At 38.5% G+C, this 20,667-nt stretch overlaps 1 protein-coding gene across 3 annotated transcripts in view; it reads left to right on the forward strand.

The window, feature by feature from the left end:
* Positions 1–20,667, forward strand: part of THSD7A (thrombospondin type 1 domain containing 7A) — a 253,626-nt gene that overhangs the window by 117,713 nt on the left and 115,246 nt on the right. For all 3 annotated transcript variants that reach the window (XM_026677769.2, XM_087946162.1, XM_087946161.1), the window contains exons 4-7: positions 5,562–5,743; positions 7,502–7,570; positions 8,228–8,383; positions 15,006–15,209. In XM_026677769.2, coding sequence (XP_026533554.1) covers positions 5,562–5,743; positions 7,502–7,570; positions 8,228–8,383; positions 15,006–15,209 — 611 coding nt within the window. The remainder of the gene's footprint in view (positions 1–5,561; positions 5,744–7,501; positions 7,571–8,227; positions 8,384–15,005; positions 15,210–20,667) is intronic.

A 20,667-nucleotide genomic window follows, 5' to 3' on the forward strand; every position in this document is an offset into this window, starting at 1 on the left:
AATACGTTTATGTTAGTTCATAACACCCCTCCCCCCTAGGTTCCGTTTGAGGGGTGTGGTGATATAATCGCGTAGATATGCAGGTCATTTCACCTGCCTGTTTGATTTTCGCTATTCCACCGGTTTCTGTCTGCAGTCTGATTCCGGTGGAGCGCTTCTAAGGTTTTCTGGTACGGTTGGTTCCGTTTCGGTGCAGGAGGACTCGGCGCGGCTGCCATTGTTGTTATCCCAGTCTCCTAGGGTTACTTCCGGGTTCCGTGGGCTTGCCTCCCTCATGGTATTTCCCCGCGGTGAGGCTACCCTGCTTCCTGATTCAATGTGGATGCGGGACCACGGACCCCGAGGGGTTTCCCACTCGGTTGGCATCGCTTTAGGTGGGGCGTTGCTGATGTCTTGGCACTTCCGGCACGCGGTTACCCAGGCTTCGATCTGTTTGTCGATGCCCGGCCACCACGCGTAGCTCCGTGCGAGCGCCTTCATGCGCACAATGCCCGGATGTCCATCGTGCAGTACTTCTAAAACTGTCTGTTGTAGCCTCTCTGGGACGACGACTCTATCTCCCCAGAGAATGCAGCCCTTCTGAGAGAAAAGTTCTGTCTGCCGGTTTTTGAACGGCGCAAAGTTGTCATGGAGTTGGTCGAGTGGCCACCCTCGTTCGACCCAGCTGAGAACTCGTGCTAGGACAGGATCCCGTTTTGTCTCGATGGCGATGTCTCTCGCCGTTAGTGGCGGCGAGTGCAGCGTTTCAATTTGGAGCGTCGTGAGGGTTGGAGCTGGGTCGTCGACGGCTTCCGGAAGTGGGGAACGGCTTAAAGCGTCAGCGTGGGGAATGGCTTTCCCGGGCGATGTTGCAGTAGATAATTGTAGGCAGCTAGGAACTCTGACCAGCGAGTCATTCTTGGCGATAATATATAGGGGGTTGGCTTGTCTCCCGCTATAATACCAAGCAATGGCTTGTGATCCGTAATTATAGTAAATGCTCGTCCATACACGTATTCATGAAAACGCTTTACAGATGATACAACAGCAAGAGCCTCTTTATCGAGTTGGCTATAGTTCCTTTTGGCCCTTGATAATGTTCGTGAGAAAAACGCAATAGGTGCTTCATTTCCGTTTGGTAATACATGACTTAAAACTGCTCCTACTCCAAACGGTGAAGCGTCGCATGTAATAGTCAAAGGTAAAGTCTCATTATACTGCATCAATACAGCGTCGGAGGTTAGTAAGTCTTTCACTTGTCGGAAAGCGTGTTCCTCTCGATGTCCCCAGACCCAGGTTGCTCTTTTGTCGAGAAGTCTGTGTAGGGGCTCAGCTACGGTCGCCTTCTGGGGCAAGAAGATGTTGTAAAAGCTAATGAGCCCCAGAAAGGCTTGGAGGTCTGTTCTATTTTTAGGTGTTGGGGTGTTTTTAATTGCTTTTAGCTTGTTATCAGAGGGATGGATTCCTTGACTATCGAGAAAGTATCCAAGGAATTCCACCCTCTCAGTACACAGTTGACATTTATTTTTTTTAACCTTGAGGCCGGCGTCTTTGAATTTCTGGAGAACCATTCTGAGACACCTTTCTAAAACTTCTCTATTCGGGGCGGCAATTAAAACATCATCAAAATATGGCACGACTCCTTTTATGCCTTGTAAAAGTCTCTCCATCAGACTTTGAAAAATTCCCGGGGCCACGCTCACTCCGAATTGGAGTCTATTGCACTTAAAGGCGCCTCTGTGCGTAACGATAGTTTGTGCTTCCGCAGTTTCCGCATCTATGGGTAACTGTTGGTATGCCTGTTCTAAATCCAATTTTGTGAATATTTTCCCACCACCCAGGGAGTGGAGAAGGTGTTGGACCACCGGCACCGGGTAAGCACTCTGCTGAAGTGCGTGGTTCAGGGTGGCCCAATAATCCCCACAAATTCTTAACGATCCATCCGGTTTGATGGGTGTTACTATTGGGGTTTCCCAACGGGCGGGGTCGGTTGGTTCTAAAACACCCTGGGCTAATAATTTATCGAGCTGCTCGTCGATCTTTGATTTGAGTGCAAAAGGCACCCAACGAGGCTTAAGGCGGATGGGAGCTACTTCAGGATTAAGGCTAAACGATATTGGGGTCCCCTTGTACTTGCCTAGCTCTTCTGAAAAACGTCCTGGAATTCTTGGATGAGAGACTCCTCCCAGTCGTCGCTCTCGGCTCAGTGAATGCCGGCTACCTCGATCCCGAGCGGGGCGAACCATTGTAGGCCTAACAAACTAGGCCGGTCACGATCAACGATGGTCAGCGGTAGTGATGCGGTATGATTTTTGAAGGAGACTTGGACTTGGCTGGAGCCGACGACTGGGATTCTGTTGCCCTGGTAATCTTTGAGTATGATTCTTTGGGGGCTGAGATCCTGACGACGGATGGCCGGAATTAGTTGTTGGAGGGTCTTCCAGGATACCATTGAGAGAGATGACCCTGAGTCGACTTCCATTATGCAAGGTTGGTTCTCAATGGCGACCCTTACTCAGATCTTTTTCGCATCTAGGGATGATGCATGACCGATGGTAATAGTCTGGTGTGTTTCTTCCCGTCTAGTTGAGGTGGCAAGTGCTTTATTTCTGTAGTAGTGGTTGTTCCATTGGTGGTTCTGGCGATTTCGGCTCACAGGAGGATTTCCTGTAGATTGGCGGTAGTTATTTTCCTTCCGAATTGGGCTGGAACCTTGCTTGCTTCTACAGACCTTTGTGATGTGGCCTCTCTTTCCACAAGAACGGCAGAGTACGTCGAGGAATTTGCAATCAGATCGTGGGTGGTTTGCCCCACAACCTGCGCATTGACGCGGGAATCGTTGGTTTCGTTGGTCTCGTTCTGACCGGAGTCGGTTGACCTCTTCCTCATCACTTTCTGATGGGGATTCTAGGTCCTCATGGTGCGCCATTGTTGAGTGTCTCTCTGGACGAGGCGAGGTATCATTTGAGAGTTGATGGAGCGGTGCGTTGGTGCGGCGCATTTGAGCGGCCAACTTCCTGGTTGCCTCTGCTGCAGTAGCGTCTGCGATGGCATCTGCAAGATCAATGTCCCCTTTGGCCATGATCTTGCTCTGCGTCATGTGGTCATCTAATCCCAGAACTATGCGGTCTCGTAAGGCTTCCTCGAGGTTTGAAAACCCACAGAGGCCACCCAAGTTCCGGAGGTCAGCGATGAAGTCTGCAAGGCTTTCGCTTTTCTGTTGTCCCTCTGGTAAAACTCGTGTCTACGGACAAGCGTTGGCACTGCGGGTGCATAGTGGGCCTGTAGAAGGCGCGAGGTTGTCCCAATCCATCGTTTTCACCTCAGCCGGTTTTGCGAGTGCTTTTGCCATCTTAAAGACGGCAGGCCCGCAATGGGTCAGGAACACTGCTCGCTTTTTGCCGGTCGTAGCGTCCTTTAAGTTGTTGGTCTCCAGGAACATCTGGAACCTGTCCATATACGAGTCCCAGTCTTCATTTGCCGTGTCAAATGGAGCGGGTGGTATGGCACCGCTGGACATATTGCCGTTGTAGGTGCTCCTTCAGCCACATGCTCTGTTTGTTGCTCTGTAAGTGTTCAGTCAGCTCTGATGTCTCCGCATCCCATCCTCGTCGCCAGTGCTATATTCTGGGCATGGGTGCAAGGAACGGAGATGAGGCAGTGAACGGTGAACTTCAACTCTTTATTAACGATCAGGAACAGAGCGAAAACCCTGGGCAGCAGCAGCTCTTTTATAGGGCTGGCTGCTGTCCCATTAACCATTGACTTGCGTTAAAATGTTTAAATTGTACCCAATGAGAGGCGTTCTGCTAGTAGCCAATCAGGTTGCTCCGTAAGGACCAATCCCAGCTCGCTATCCACGGACCAATCAAAAGTGCAGGATTACGAGCCTGCTTTTCTATCAAGGTTGTCAAGCTTTATTAAAATACGTTTATGTTAGTTCATAACAAATATATTCTGCATGAACTTGTCCTATAGTGTTGAAGGTTTGTGATGCAGGAAGAAATGGTGCTGCTATGATCTCCATAGTCCCAGAATAATTTGTACCAGGTTTGATTCAAGTAACTCTTGCAAATTAATAATAATTTCCAATTTCCTTATCTGATGTCTAATATAGAATATTTTCCACATATTTATAATATAGAATTTGCTTAGGGATAAAATTATTTTTTCCCTTTGTAGAAAATAAATACTTATATTTATTTTCCTCGTGTACCCTGAGGAAATGTTTCCTTGATATTTCCTTAAAGTATTCTTTGAGTAGAGTATTTTGTGACATTGCTTTCTCTTCACAAGGATGATTGAGATTTAACTTACTGGAAATGTTGTGCACTGGCTGATCAGAAGCTCATACGCTCTTGTCATCCATCAGCACTGCTGAGCTCAGTAGGAGCCTTCTGCAGAATTGGTTATCATTCTGACAAACAAAAAATTGTAAATAGGTTACACAGAGAGAAATATACATTTCAACAAAGAGAAATAGAGAATAGTTCCATATGACTTTTTTTTTTTAAATGGAAGACATGCACAAATTGTAAAAAAAAAACTAGTACCTAGGTCACTTATCAAAAAGGAAATTGAGGTTTAAAAATATTTTTCCTTCAACCCAATATTTTCAGGGCATATGTATCTTGGATATTATTTTATATTTGGTACCATTCTTTAATTTCAAATTATGATTCCAGCTAGTACAGATCCAGAATATTTTCCCTCCAAGCAGAAATTTGCAGTAGTAGTTGTAGATAATAATATTTTATTCTATGAACAATTATCTAATTTGGCCTAAAACTCATATTTTTAATATTTTCTTAGGCTTTATCCAGACTAAATAGTGTAATCTTATGGCAGGTCACTCATAATTATATCCTATTGTAATAAGGGAGCATCAGGAAATTTAACAGAAAATTATAATGCTGATTACACATAATTCCTATTTTAAATAACTGGGATTTTTCTTGATTCTGTTACCTAAGTCATTTCAATAGAATCTGCATTCAGTTTAAATAATTAATCATTTTTATTAATTTTATATTAATTAATTATAATTTAACAACTTTTAAATACAGAGGGTATTGAACAAGGTCAGCCTTCAGATACTTCAGAATTGCTTGCCATGTCACCAGTTTATAGAAGTCCCAAATTCTATCCTTAAAAATAAAGGTCTGAACTGAAGCTGCCACATTAATATTTTTTGTACAATTATATGGACTGAACATATCTGAGGCCAAAATAATATCCCAAGTCTACGGCTTCCAAATATGTTCAAGTCATTTAAGTAATCAGTTTCATTAATTTTTCATAACGTTACAACCTGTTGTAACTAATTGAAAATTCAATTCTAGTAATTAAAACAAAAAAATATATATTACATTGAGAAATATTTCTAAATGAGAGAGTATTATCATACAATTTCCCTTTACTTTTTAACTTTCTGTGTTTTCTTACGTCTTCTTCCATCTTTTTTTCTTAAGAGTAAGATATAACTTTTGTGAAGTCAGAAAAGAGAGCCAATTGGTTAGTAACATTTGGAGCCATCTTTCTTGAACAATTCTTCATGCTTTTATCTCCTTTTTTGTTATTAGATATGGCTGGAGAACCACAGAGTGGACAGAATGTCGCATTGACCCTTTACTTAGCCAACAGGATAAGCGGCGAGGAAATCAGACATCTCTTTGTGGAGGTGGGCTTCAGACTCGGGAGATGTATTGTGTGCAAGCTAATGAAAATCTCCTCTCTTATTTAAATACACTCAAGGAAAAAAAAGGTATGAACATCTCATTATTATGAAAGCTAAATCTTCTAGAATAGATTTTTATTATTCTTTTAAAACTGTATTTCATTTCCGAAATATATTTTTGATCTTTGACATTCAAGAAAACCTGTGGCATTATGGTTAATAATGTTAGCTATGAATCAGAAAATTTGTGGTTTGCACATTTCATTTGCCTGTCACTAGGGGTGTAAAGCATGATAAAAAAAGTTAAAATGATTACCATGCCAGGGTGATCAAAACTCTGCCTGTTTTTTTAATCTTCATACATAAAATACAGCTAAAACTTTGATTACAGCTTTGTGGCCTACCATCTTGACTTTTTTTAACCACTCCCTGCAGATATCCTGACTGCCATGAATTCGAGAAATAGGCTGGAGGAAAGTCATACACTCTACCTGCAACCTCTCTGCTCTTCTCATGTGCAGTGGTAGATTTTTGTTTGGTTGCCCAAACTGAAATTTTCACTTGAATCAGCTTTTGCATGCATTTTTAGCTATTCTTTAGTCCTACCCAGTCATTCACCTGGATGTGTGAGGGCTTGGGATTAGTTACACAGACACAGATATGCGAACAAGTTGCAGAAGCACATCGTAACTGAGTAAACAATCGCCATTTAATTTTGTGAGGAATTACACAAGAATATATTGTATGAAATTGTACTTGTAAAAAAAGTCAGCAGCCCAAAGGTTGACACATTCAAATGTTTTAGAATAATAACAACAGAAATCCTAAAATTCTTGGAGGATACAATCTTAATACATCTAGGTCTAGGAATGTGGAGTATGGTCTAAGTAGGAGGGAAAATCATATAATATCATATTATGCTATGTTTTTCCTATAACATTTTAAAATAATTTCTAAATTGTACATTTTAAGCAATACACCTGGTTTACAGTTTAAAATAATCTAAAACACTCAGATTATATTAGATGCATTAGGCTGCATACACTTTTTAAAAAATAATAATTTATATACTATATTTTAGGATTAGAGCTATTCTTGATTTATTTTATTTTTATCTAAATTTTGCTTAGAAGCCCACTATCCAATCCATCTATATATAATTAAGTATATAATTTGCTTGGAATAATACCTAGAAGACTAGGTAGCTAACTTTAACTGTAATACAGTGAATTAAGTCAAACTGCTATACTTTTTGCTTACAGTTTCTATAAAATGGAATGGAATGGTGTAGAATATTTGCAAACACAACTACAACAACAACCAATTAAACCCTTCAGTGTGATAAATGCATTTCTATAAATTGGTTTGTTTTTAATATGGAAGACTGAATTTCCATAGTTTTAAGACCTCTTTGTTTGCATCAGTTAGAATAAGATATATCTTCATTGGGCTGTAATAGGAAAAACAAAAGCCTGTTTGGCCTTTAAATTCTGTGAACCAGAAAACCCTTTTAAACATAAGAAATCATTGACTGCTTATAGAAAAGAACCTTTTATTTCCTCAGAGATTCAACTAATAAAAAGACAAACATTAAATTTACAAGTCTGCAGGGAGCAGAATATCCTCATTAGAGCTAATTATAATGGGATTCCTCTATGTTTTATTAGAAGGGGAAAAGTGTCTAAATAGGGTCTGGCCACAAAGCAGTAAGTGCATCCTATTGTCCCACTGAGAATGCCATATCATCCTCTATATAAACTATGGGTAAAATATAGAGTATTTGTATCTAGGGCTATCTCCTCTTTCTCTGGTATTCATGGAAGTCTTTGTCCACATTTTTTTCAGAAAGTCAATCCCAGAGAACATCGAAGACTAGTGCTGCTCCACTTCTATCCATCACTTTTGAAATAACAGGTACATAATTCACCCTGAAGGTCCAATCAAACATCTTGTAGGGCTCCTTTCTCTGTAGATGAATAGACTTTTGGGCTATAATCAGAGGTCTATCAAAGAATTTCTCTGCATCTGGAATACCTGTTTAAAGAGTTCATGTTATTAATCCAAATATTAAAGGTGCCTGAATTACACTTCAGCATTGATGATCCAATATGCACATATTAGGAATTTTAGTATTAAAAATTAAATGCACTACTAGACAGCTATTATAAAAAGCATAAGAATGGAAAATTCTAGGCAGATAATTCTTTAGTGTCTTTTATTATTTTAGGGTTAGGGTAGAAGATGAAATAATCCAAATAACATTCTGGAGGTGGCATTCTTCATAGGTTTCAAATTCCAGATCCTTGAATCTCACTGTCTCCTTAGAATGCGCATTGAAACAATCCACATTATTAAAAAGTGGCAACACACCAAACCTATAGGCTTTCTAGACATTTCTGAACTTCCCATAATGCTGTGTAAATTTAGTCTAGTAGAATTCATTGGCTGTGTCTCAGCTGCATGAGATTAAAGACAGAGGTTATCACTTTCTTGACTTTTCTTGTTTTTTTTCAACAAAGCAGTTTTATGTTTACAAACAAAACTCATCATAATTTGTCTTCTCTTTTACAGCTTCTAAACCTGTGGACTGGAAACTGTGCACAGGATCTACTCCCAGCACTACGCAACTGTGCCACCTCCCATGTCCTATAGAGTGTGAGGTATCAGCTTGGTCAGCATGGGGGCTTTGTACCTTTGAAAACTGTGAAGACCAGCAAGCCAAAAAGGGTATGTAGATTTTTTGAGTGAGTTCTGTTATTTTTGCTGCATACTTAGTTGAGGCGGCTTAATGGATCCATAATTTCTTATGATTTCTTTTCTTGGTCTTCTTATAATTCATGGTTTTTATAGTTTCTCTTTCCATTTATTTTGATAAGACTATATATCTCCATGAGTTGTATTATACATTACCCAAACAGTATTTTCATATTTGTCTATGAAGATCTACTGCTAATAAAGAAATGCCACATTCCGGAGTTTGATGCAACTAATCTTGGTGAATTGTAACATTGAAAGGGTACAAATTCCTAGCTCTAAGCATTAATTACTTATGTTCCTCTTTGGAATGAGAGCTCGTTCTTTCTGATTTTGGAAAGGGAAATTGAAAAATATCTAGACTTCCTGTAATACCTCCCAAACAGTGGTGGGATTAATTTTTTTAAATTAATTTTACTAGTTCTGTGGGCGTGGCTTGTTTGGTGGGCATGGCTTGGTGGTCAGGTGACTGGGTAGGCATGGCCAACTTGGCAAGGTGGTGTGGCACCTTGCTGCGAATGACGTCAAGTTGGCCATGCCAACTTAGCCACATGACCGATGCTGCGAAGACAAGGTGATTTTCTATGTACCTTCCCCCCCTCCTCCGCCCTTGGGCTGATAAAAAAACACCCAACTAAAGATCGTGACTGTCTGCTGAGTCTGCCTGCCAAATGGGTTTTGTTTTGGGGTGGTTTTTTGTTTTTTTTTGCCAGAAGCCCCTCAGAGATAAATTTACAGTGCCAAATCTTACTGTACCTCATTGTTGTGGCGCTGCCTGTTGTTGCTGTGGGCGCTGCTGTGGCTGTCTGGCTGCCCAAATAAAGAACCACACCGGCTCAGGGCAACTGTGAGGAGCAAGAGGGGAAGCCAAGGCATTCGCTCATAGCAGTCAACTTTGCTCTCTATCACTCCGGTTAGGCATTCCTGGCATGCACAAGGAGTGTGAAGGGAAACAGACATCATGTAGATGCATTTTAAAAGTCAGAGAACTTTGCCCAAGACTTCTCATGTATTCAGGAGCTACACCTCTCCCAACGATGAGTTTGCGGCGATCGAACAAAACGTCTTCCAGCTCTTAAAGATCGACTTTAAGAGCGCCCCCATGGAAGAAACCAAGAACGAGAGCAAAAGCAGCGGCGGCAGGGGCGACAGGAACATGTGATGGGTCCCTCCGTAGTACCCTCCTGGGTGACAGCCAGAGCTTCGGCACCTCCTCTTTTCCTCATAGGCATGGTGTCTGCCTCCCTTCACACTCCTTGTGGAGGGACACACACACACACATGCCCGTCACCCCTGCTGCTATTACTTTGCTCTCAGTTCTCGGCTTCTTCCATAGGGGCGCTCTTAAAGTCGACCTTTAAGTGGTCCTGCTTGGCACCCGCCCTCCCGGACCATGCTTTCTTCCTTCTCCTGGTGGATGTGCCTCTTCCTGGCCCAGCCAGTCAGCAGGTGGCCACATGTCCTGGGGCTTCTCGTCTCCCTTGTTGCGAGATGCCTGCAGCTTTTGCGTGCTTTTTTCAGTGCGGCTGCAGTCCAGCACACCTTGTTCTATGTCCAAGTCTAAGCAGCCGGCACAGAGAACAGAGTGGTGCCAGACCGTTGGAGAAGCGGAACGAAGCTGGAGATCAGTAACTGCCTCTTTTGCAGTACAAGAAGCCTCCCCAAATCAGCCGGCTGGTGTCCTCTTTTTCTGCCTGTTTGGTCTGTATGGCTGAGGAGGAGGAGAGCAGCCGGCCAAAGGGACAGCTGCTGGAGGTGATTCTTTTTCAGTCTCCAGCTGCCACTTTTGGAACAGAAAGCCTCCCCCAACTGGCCAGCTGGTCTCCTCCCCCTTGGCCATACAGAACAAACATGCAGAGAAAGAGGAGACCAGCTGGCCGATTCAGGGAGGTTTCTTGTGCTGCGAAAGAGGCGGCTACTGATCTCTGGCTTTACTCTGCTTCTCCAATGGTCCAACGCTGCCCTGTTCTATGAGCTGGATGCTTGGACTTGCCAGGCCCGGCACATAGAACAGGGCATGCTTTTTTCAGTGCAGCTGCTGCACTGCAGCTGCACTGGAAAAAAACCACAGCAGTTGCAGGCATCTCATGACAAGGGGAGCGAGAAGCCCCAGGACATGTGGCCACCTGCTGGCTGACTGGGCCAGGCTGGGCTGGAAAAGGTACATCTGCCAGGAGAAGGAAGAAAGCGTGCTCCAGGAGGGTGGGCAGGTGGGTGGATGTCCTAGGGCTCTGCACATGCATAGTGCATGTGTAGTGGCTGCACATGGAGTGCACATGTGCAGCAGCCCTGGGACATCTGCCCAAGCTGCGCCATAACCGCCACATGGTAGGGAAAGCTAAGAGAATGACTGGGACAAGTGAACCAATGGGCGACCAGGTCAGGGGCGTGGCCAGCCAGGGGTCGCCACCGGTTCAGTGACCCACGCCAAATCCTTGCTACCAGTTTGCCCGAACCAGTTGAATACCACCTCTGCTCCCAAGGTTAGAAGGACTGAACCCTAATTGAGAAACATATAAGCAACCAAATCAATATAAATATTTCATTAGTTCTTTTGTGACAGTTATTCTATAGGAATAAGAAGGGTTATGGGTTGGCAGATCCAGACTTTCCCTTACTCTTCCTCTGGAGAGATCAAACTGCTTTAAATTCTAACATTAGAAAGGCAAATCTGTGAATTTTTACATAGCAGTAGGGAGAGATATTACAGAATTGTCCTTCCTCTTTAGTCTTTGAGGTGCCCTCTTAGCTATTTGAAAATCATTCTGCTCTCATTATTAAGGTTTTTTTTTTTTTGCTTTCATTTGTTGCTGCTTGTAAACTATTATAATCTCTGCAAATCCCTTTGTATCCTCCTTCAGCATTTATCATTCTTAATCTTTCTTTACATTCTGTATCAGTGTTATATTTCTACATTTTCAGGTTTTCAGAATATTATTCTCTTCCAAGTTGGTATTCTCTTCTTTTTTTTTTTTTTTGAACAAATTTTATTGATTTTTAAAGAAATACAAAACATAAAACATAAGAACATAAAACCTCTTTTCTAAAAGTTATTTGTAAATTTTAAACAAATAAAACATTTATAAACAATATTAACACATCTCCTTATAAACACATAGATATCCTTTCAAATTCCTCATTATTTCTCCCTATACTTTTATTCAATTGTATTTCTTTTCTATATTTATCTGTTTTATATGTTTTTATTCACTATACTTATTTTCCCTTTCTGGCTTGCTTTATTCTCTTCTATCTTTTATTCTCCATTGTCCTTTTCTAACATTCCTCCAAGGTTTTATTAGCTCAATCAAACATAAACACACAAAAACACAAAACGTAGAAACATAAAAAACCTCTTTTCTGAAAGTTGCTTAGTCCCGGGTTAAAACTCTTCATACAGACACAAATTCGAATTCATATTCATTTTATATACCATTTCATATCTTATTAGCATTTTCAATTTTCTATATAGCTTCTCCTCTCTTTTAAATTTTCTTAATTTTATTTTATTTATCTCATCTCAATTCGAATCATAATATTTATTATTCTTTGTCTGTTCTATTTCCAGCTATCCATTTATCTTTCTTCTTTAAAGAAAACTTCTCCTGTACACTAATTGGAGTATGACGCCTTTATCTCTTTCCCCTACATATATAATATAATACTTAATATAGAATACATAGCTTACATTGGGATTCTGTTTGGTACATTCTAAAATTATTCAATATTATCAATACCAATACAAATCTATTCATTAATATTAATATTCATTTATATCTTAAACACTTAGCACATTACTTTTCAGTTAAATCACATACTTTTATGGGAGCACCTACTTTCCAAAGTTATTCCCCCCCATCACATATTTTAAATCATTATTTCATTAGAATGTTCCCCCTTCTCCTACTTCAAATCTCTCATTTCACAAAAAATTTCACTAGGATAACATAGTCTAATCATTAATATTAACAATCATTTATATCTTAAACATTTTACCCATTTCAGTTAAATATCATGCCTTTATGGGAACACTTATGCTTTCCATAATTATTTCCCCCCCACATCACATATCTTAAATCATTATTTCATTAAAGTATTCCCCTTTTCTTGACAAAAATTTCACTAAATTATACTAAATATTTTATCCCATTTTAAATTGCATATTGTTTCCAATTTTCTAAGATTATTTCTAAATACAAATGTAAAAATGCAATCTTGTGTACCTTTCCAGAATCCCTTTTTCAATAAAGTTTACCCATTATCTCTAAAAGACTTTTGTTTCTTTGCATCTTGCTCCCCACCATTGAGGCTTCTCATCCCTTCCTTTCTCCCTTGCTTATTCTTCTCCTTGTCCTCTTTACCCCCTTGTCTCTCCACCTCCCTTTTATTCTGCTTTCCTCCTTTCTGTTGTTTTCTAACGTAGTATCCCCTTTTCACCTTATTCTTCTCTTTTTTGGTTGTTTTTCCAAGTCTTAAAATCTTCTTTTCTTTTTTCTCTTTCTCCTTTCCTTCCCCAACCAAAGTCACTTGTTCATCAAAAATGGCTTCTTCTTTATCCCAGTCATCCTGTTGCGCATTCAGCTTTACATAAGTACAAACCGCCATTTCTAAAAATTGAAAAAGAGTGCCAAGAGAGTCCTTCCCTTCTTGCTTTTCTTTTTCATATTTTTGATATACAAGTTTCAATCCATCCACAAGTGATGCCATTGTAGAGAGAAAAAGTTTTTCCAAACAACCACCCAAGTGCTTTTAATCAGAGATAATTCTCAGAAGTTCCAAAATCACCAAACAATCCAAACAAGCTGTTTCTTTTAAATACTTTCTCCTTCTTCACTTTCTCTTTTTGGGGTTAAAGTTTAGTCACAAAGTTCCATTTAAGATATATCTTTTAGAAGTCTTATTAATGTTTAATAACTCTTTAGAAATCTAGGCAATCTTCTCCTTATTTTCAAATTCTGTTCCAATTTTTTTTCCCTCTCCCTTCCCACTCACAGCAAAAAGGATTTTTTTTTAAATGTTCAGAAATCCTTATCCCTTCAGCATTTAATTACCTCCAATGCAGGTTTTCCGATTTCTCTTATGGTTCCATCCGCTGTCACGTTAGGAAGGAGAGTGAAAAGAAAAAAAAAACTTTCCCTTTTAGAGTTCCATTCACCGCTTGTAACTCTCTCTGGAAACAATGTATTTTTAGCAACTTTCAAAAATTCCAGGGTACTTTTTCTTGCTTTGTCCCAGTCCAAAAACAACTTTCACCACTCTTCCGACTTTCTTCCTCCTGCACAATCTTGTCCGGCTGCAGGTTTCTTCGTGGCGGCCATTACTGACCGCTGCTCCTCCGCCTTGGGAAAAGGGGTTTTTGCCGGCTGGGGAGGGGGTCTGCAACACCCCCAAACCCCTATCCGGATCCCCCCTGTCTTCAGCTGCCTCTACGGGGCAGCTATATCCCCCAAATCCAAGCGGATCGGGGGAACCTTGGCAGCGAGTGCAGCAGGGATCGCGCAGTATCGCAAATCCCTGGTGCTGCCGAAGCCTTGCAAACCGGAAGTCCCCAAGTTGGTATTCTCTTCTTTCCTCTTTCCTCTCTCAAACCAACCTTAATGTTGGTTTTTATGCTTTTCAGGCTCAATTTATTCTTTTATCCTTTAGTATATTTACTACTAAAACTCCAGTTATTGTGATCTTTAATTGGACTAAACAGGGCATTTTATAGGGCAACAATTTTTGAACCAGTAGCTCAACTGGGCTAATGTAACAGAACGTGTCTGAAATCTGAGATACATGAAGTCCAAATGAATGAAATTTGAGAAAGTTGCTGCTTCAATGCTACTGGTGGCTACTGCTACTATTGCACTGCTGAGATACTGCTGGCATCACATGATCTTCATTTTCAATGTTCCTCAATAGTTTTCCAACCAGTCTCGCAATCCCTCACTTCTTCCCCTAGTCTCAGTGTTGCTTACCAGTGCATAGTCCATGGTATTCTCCTTTGCACTCCCTAACCTGTGCTGCCTTCCCATGCACTTTACTTGACTCACACAGTACTTCATATGCACCAATGCACGGCACCTCTTAACACATCTCTGTGACTCCACACATACTTTTTGTTCATGTTGTTCAAGTTACCTGAGCATTACTAATTGTATTCATGCTTGTTTTAGAATACATGGAAAATCCCTAAACTTTGATTATGTAATTGAAGTATCACAGTTTAAATTGGATTAAACCCAGGAAGACAAAAGGAGTAGATCTTCACTTAACCCTGAAGCTCACTTGGTTATCAAATGGCATTATCTCTCTCTTTAGCTTTCCCCACAGGGTTGTTGTTAGAATAAAAGTAGTGAAGCTACAATGATTGATTTACTGCTGGTCACTTGTGCAATAATAAGGAAAAATGGTGTCTTCTATGATTGATATATTATTGGAGGTTTGGGGGATAAACAATGATACATTTATTTTCCCAGTTCTATGATATCATGCAATTATAAAAAAATAGCTTACAATAGCTATTTGTAGGATATGGAGTTGCAAAATGGATAAAATTGATGTTTTTGTCTTACATATAAAAATAATTGTTTTTTTATTTTGGAAACTTAAGGTTTTAAATTAAGAAAACGACGCATCAAAAATGAACCCACAGGAGGCACTGGCAACTGTCCCCATTTGATTGAAGCGATCCCATGTGAAGAGCCTTCTTGCTATGAATGGAAAATAGTGAGCCTGGATGAGTGTATTCCAGATAATGAGAAAGATTGTGGACCTGGTACACAAGTCCCTCAAGTAGTCTGCATAAGCAGTGATGGTAAGTTGTCTAGTTAGCATCCTGTAGTTTGACATTCATTGATTAGAGTTCCCATTCATTACATGATAATCATATACCATGCCTTGTTATAGCACTATAGCACTATTTTTATTTGGATCTGATAGTCATCAGTTCATCATCTGAATAGAAAAGCATTGTGAATGAAATTCTCCCATGTGATTATTATAGAGTTATTATGAGGATATAGAATTAGCACTGATGCTCTGAAATAATTATGTGTTGAAGGAAACTTAAAACAAGTACTGTACTCAGTTGCGATGTGCACCTCTGGACCATGGATATGTTGTTCTTCTATCTTCTTAGTCTTCATTCAATAATTGTAAATTAGAAATTTGGTATAATTTAGAAATACACTGATTGTTCTTGTTCTAAAATTTAACATCAATAGATTTTCTGTTTTCAAGAAATGAAAACTGGATAGACATTAATCTAAATCATGAACAAGGTATGGATGATCACTATATCTTTGGCAGAAATTAAGCATTTATACTGATGTCATAGTAGTTTGATGGTTGGCAGGATGCAACTGAATTCTTTGAAATAGGATATGATGTGAGTTTTCCACTCATTTAATGTAAATAATATGCTGTTTGTCCAAGGTCAGTTTTTACCAAGGTGTCTGGGTTTATTTCTCAAGGTCTCTAAAGGAAGGGAACTTAGAATCATATGGAAAGAAAAAGAAATCCCAGTTTCAAATTTTAATCAAAATCAGTTTTAAAAAAAGAAAAGCAAAAGGGAAATTTTGTGTAAACTTTTCTTTGATTTTATTATTAAAAATTCAATATATTTCAGTTGAAATCATATTTCAAGTAAAATTGAGTCCCTTCTGAAGTTAGCCACTGATAGTTGTAGTTGTAATAGGACCTGACACTAAAATACTGTAACAATGTCACCCTTCCCAATTATTATTACTATTACTATTACTATTATTATTGTTGTTGTTGTTGTTGTTTTACTTTAATGGCTACTTTGTCTTCAGTACCACAGTTAGATAATATTTCAAGAGAATTCCATGGAAATTCTTCAGTTCACACAATCCAGGAAAGAAAGTTACTTGGTTATTTTCAGCTTTTGTAATCTGCCTCAATCGGCAGATTCCAGATAACATGCAACAAAGAAAAAAGATAGGAACATCATCATTATATTTACATCCCATCTCTATCTTGTACAACTCACAGTGACATACATAATTCTCTATTTTCTCTGCAAAGCAATTCTGTGAGATGGATTGTACTGAAAGAAAATATTTTTCACCTATCCTTTTTTTAAAAAATTTATTAGAGGGAGTGGAGTGGAGGGGAAAGCCCTTTCACCCATCCTTCATGCCTAAGGCAAGACTAGTATTTATAGGCACCTCAACTACAACATCGAATAGGCTCTTATTCCAACATCATTCAAACAGTGAAATTTTTATATTTTAAGGAAGCTATTTTCAGAATATGAGGGCCACTACAGAAAAGGCTTGGCAGTTTGCTCAGGTTACCCAGACTTCAAATAAAGGGAGGGACACTTAGCAATCTCTTATGAGATGTTCTTTTTACTCTTTATTTCTGCATTGGCAGTGAAAACTGTAATCCACTCTCTGATATTCCTTCATATCTTGCATCTTGGCTACTTCTTGTAACAACTGTATAGCATACGACTAAAATTATAAGAAGACACCCTTCTTGACCCTAGTAGAGAATTCTGTTCTTGGTGTCATTATTTGTAGAAGTTTGGATTCCTTATTACTTTCCCACCCTGATATTCTTAGGGAATTTATAGCTGCTGCAAAATTCCCATAGTTAATTTTTTTTCTCAAATGCCAGTTCTTCAACAGCAGTTCTCTTGTAGCTGCATATATAAATATATGGACAACCATGAAATAGTAATCAAGAGACTTAAAAAATGGTTCTAATGGCATAAATTAAATAATCAACCAGTCAAAAAGTCTAATTAATAGATTAAAATAGTCTATATCTCAATAATAAACTAAATAATAAACTAAAAAAAAATCTGTATAGAAGAGACATACAGTCCCTTAACTTCTATTCCCAACACAATAAAAAAATAGGAAAATGACAAAAACCATGAATTAAAACCATGAGTAAATATATCTGATAGTTAAATACAGAGTATCTATGAGGGGAGTGGTAAAAAAAAAATAATTAAGTGCACAACCACACTATCAACCTTACCCCATTTTTATGTGTGATACATTGTAGATGCCACATCTAATTACTGGAGTTTCTTGTGGGTGTTTTTGCACAAGCAGCAGCTCGGCGTAAAGGCTGAGGTCATGTGCTCTTCTGATAGTAATGTTGTTGGATGGTCCAACTGTCTGTAAAACACAAGTGATTGTACAAATCACTGCTGAGACAGAAGCCTTGTAAATGCTTCAGACAGATTGAGGCAAAAGGTCACTTGGTACATATTTAACTGTTCCGCCAATGTTTATAATTAAATTGGGAAGAGGGAATTGAAGTTGATTAGTTGTGCACACAGATTTGTAATGTAGCCTTGTGCGATGGCTCCAGATTTGACTGAACAGTTGAATTGGGTCTCATCTAGGGAAATTAAGAATTCAGTTATAAGGTTTATTATTTTTTGTAAGTAGCTAAGTGTGTGTGTGTGTGTGTGTGTGTGTGTGTGTGTGTGTGTACACATATACATATACATATACATATACATATACATATACATATACATATACATATACATATACATATACATATACATACATGCATACATACATACATACATACATACATATATCCGGTTCTCCGAAGTACTCAAAATTTCTGCTACCGGTTAGAGACAGTTGGAGGTTGAAGCTGTGAGATTTGAGACTGTAACAACATATATGTGTGTGTGTGTAAAATATGTATTTTAAAAGAATATAGGCAATAAATATAATATAAATAAAGTACATATTTGATAGAATATAATTTCCTTACTTGTCTAGGTAATTGCTCTAAAATATAATGCAGAAATCCAAAGTGTATCTATATCTTTCTTCATATAAGTGGACAGTTATCAAAATATTACAAATCAATTTTAAGCATGAAAAATGGGTGGTTGTAAGGAGAAGAAAATTTAAAATGACTATCAAATATGCTCAATGTGTTAGGAAATTCCAAATACAAAATTGATATCTCTTCTGCTTTAAGAGCAGTGAGGAATAATTGTTTATTAGTTTCTTATCTCACTTAAACGATTGAGATAATTTCTGTCACAATATGTCATTTTTTTTCCACCATAAAGGCTTGGTGATATAAGAAAGAAGGAGAGGGATAAATTTAAATTTTCAAAAATAAATATTCCAAAATAGGGAATTTGGAGAAGGGGAAGAAGCTATTGTAAAATAGCTGTCTTGTTGATTGCAAAAAGTTGGGGAACTCTTTCCCCCTCCCCCCAAGTAGTAGTATGATTTGGTACTGTGGGCAGCAAAGTTATGGCATGTAGAGCTACAGACACAGGATGTATCAACTTTGTATTTTACATGTAATTCTAATGCCCAACTTTTATAAAATAGAGCTATCCAGCATGAACCTTTAGTACTTTAAATGCCTTGAGTGCCACCCTACTGAGCTTTTAAAATGGTAGTTAACATACTATTTTTTAATGTAAAGGAAGATAGAAATTATTAAATATTGATTGGAGGGTAATCATATTAACTGCATTTAAATGTAATTGCAATTAAGTATAAATGAACAGAATTTTTTTTCCAAATGGTGCCATTCTATTCTTTCCCAAACCTACTAGTAAAAAATATCAGGCATGACCTTCTCCCCAAGAAAAGAAAATGTTTGCATTCCTGTTATAAAGCATCCCTTACTTTGACTCTATTGGGTTTAGTGGCTGATGAACATTGCAGATGGACTTGAGATTCTAGTTAATGTGCCATTTCAATTATTTCTTTTATTGCATTTCCTACTGAAATGCAGCTTTGGAAATATTGTACAATTATGGAAACCATAGATATCATCTCCTCCTTATCTTTTTGATTCATCTCATTAAAGCCAGCATTAATTGTACCAATTTTTTCTAGTAATCTAACTTTTAGTCTTTCCATACCAGTGACACCCATAATTTCAGTTATGAATTGGTTTGGAGAATGATATACTAATTACAAGTCAAGGCGAAATTCAGCCTTTTACTCGTAACATTAATTGCATTACTTAAATGGAGGAGAGAAAAGCTTCATGTGTAAGACTTGCTCATATTTTGGTCTGTTCATCTAAAATATAGTCATTTGAATATGTAGCTAAGGTTTCTATCTTCAACATTTTAAATTAATTCTGATTTTGTTCATCATTCTAAGTATTTCAGTTCTCCTTGCCCAATACTGTCAGATAATTTTTATATCATTGTCTTGTGTATTAGAAAATGATTAAAATAGTAGCCTTTAATATTTTTGAAGGTTCATGTCCATACTTTTAGTAAAGGTAGACGTATGAATACAAGTGTTTATTAATTTGCATAAATACATTTAATATTTTAAGACTTGTTATCTCTATCTAATATTCACCATCTATTGATCTAGTAATTTGCTATACACCACGTTAAACTATCTGTTTTTTTTACCCATGAAGTGATGACTACAACTGTCAGATATCACATTTTGAATAGCATGCTAACTCTTGAAACCATATCTTGACTTGTCGATTTCCTTAATGACAAAGCTCAAGATAAATAACGTGTTGTGGAGTCTTCATTAGAAATGAATATATTTCGTCCTTCATGTTGCTGAAAGAATTTTGAGGCAACTGTTTTAGATTCTTTCTGTATATATGTGAAAGTGAGTTAATTACCCTTCTTTTCATCCAGCTACATTAAATGCCTTTATGCCAACTGCAACCTTGTGAAAGCAACTTTTTCTGAACAGAACATTTCCCAGAAAGAGATAGTTAAATGGTTAGAAAGAGATAGACCAGAGAGAAAAAGAATGAAATTGGGGAAGAAGCTGCCAGTCTGAGAGAGAGGGGGGAGGGAGGAAGAGAGAGAGAGACAGAGAGACAGAGAGAGAGTTGGTTGCTAGTGCTATTTTCCTTCACCACCTCCTCTATTTTGTCTTTTCCCCTCAGACACCAGAGATAATCAAAAGAATGATTCCATCTCTGATGTCCTTTCACAATTGTGAGAGGTCACCACAGCTGAGGGAATTGGTTTGAAATTCAGCAGTCAGATAGTTATTGACTAACAGCCCTTTAAGTTTAGAACGTATGTTTTAAAATGCACAGTTTACAGATTCAGATCAAATCCTAGTAAGATCCCTCTAGAGATTTCAGTGCACTAATCACTTACATATGAAGATAACTGAACTGGATAGAAATATTTCTGTATTGTAATGGAGAAGGGGAAGCTATCCTTTCCTCTCAAGTCTAAGTTCTATTTAGCTCCTGATGGCTTTACATGACATATATTCTGAGGCTGGAGACTGTGTGCAAATTATCTG

The sequence above is a fragment of the Notechis scutatus genome, chromosome Z (genome assembly GCF_049901735.1).
Source record: "Notechis scutatus isolate UNSWTSFEM ecotype Mainland chromosome Z, rNotScu1.2, whole genome shotgun sequence".
Taxonomy (NCBI): domain Eukaryota; kingdom Metazoa; phylum Chordata; class Lepidosauria; order Squamata; family Elapidae; genus Notechis; species Notechis scutatus.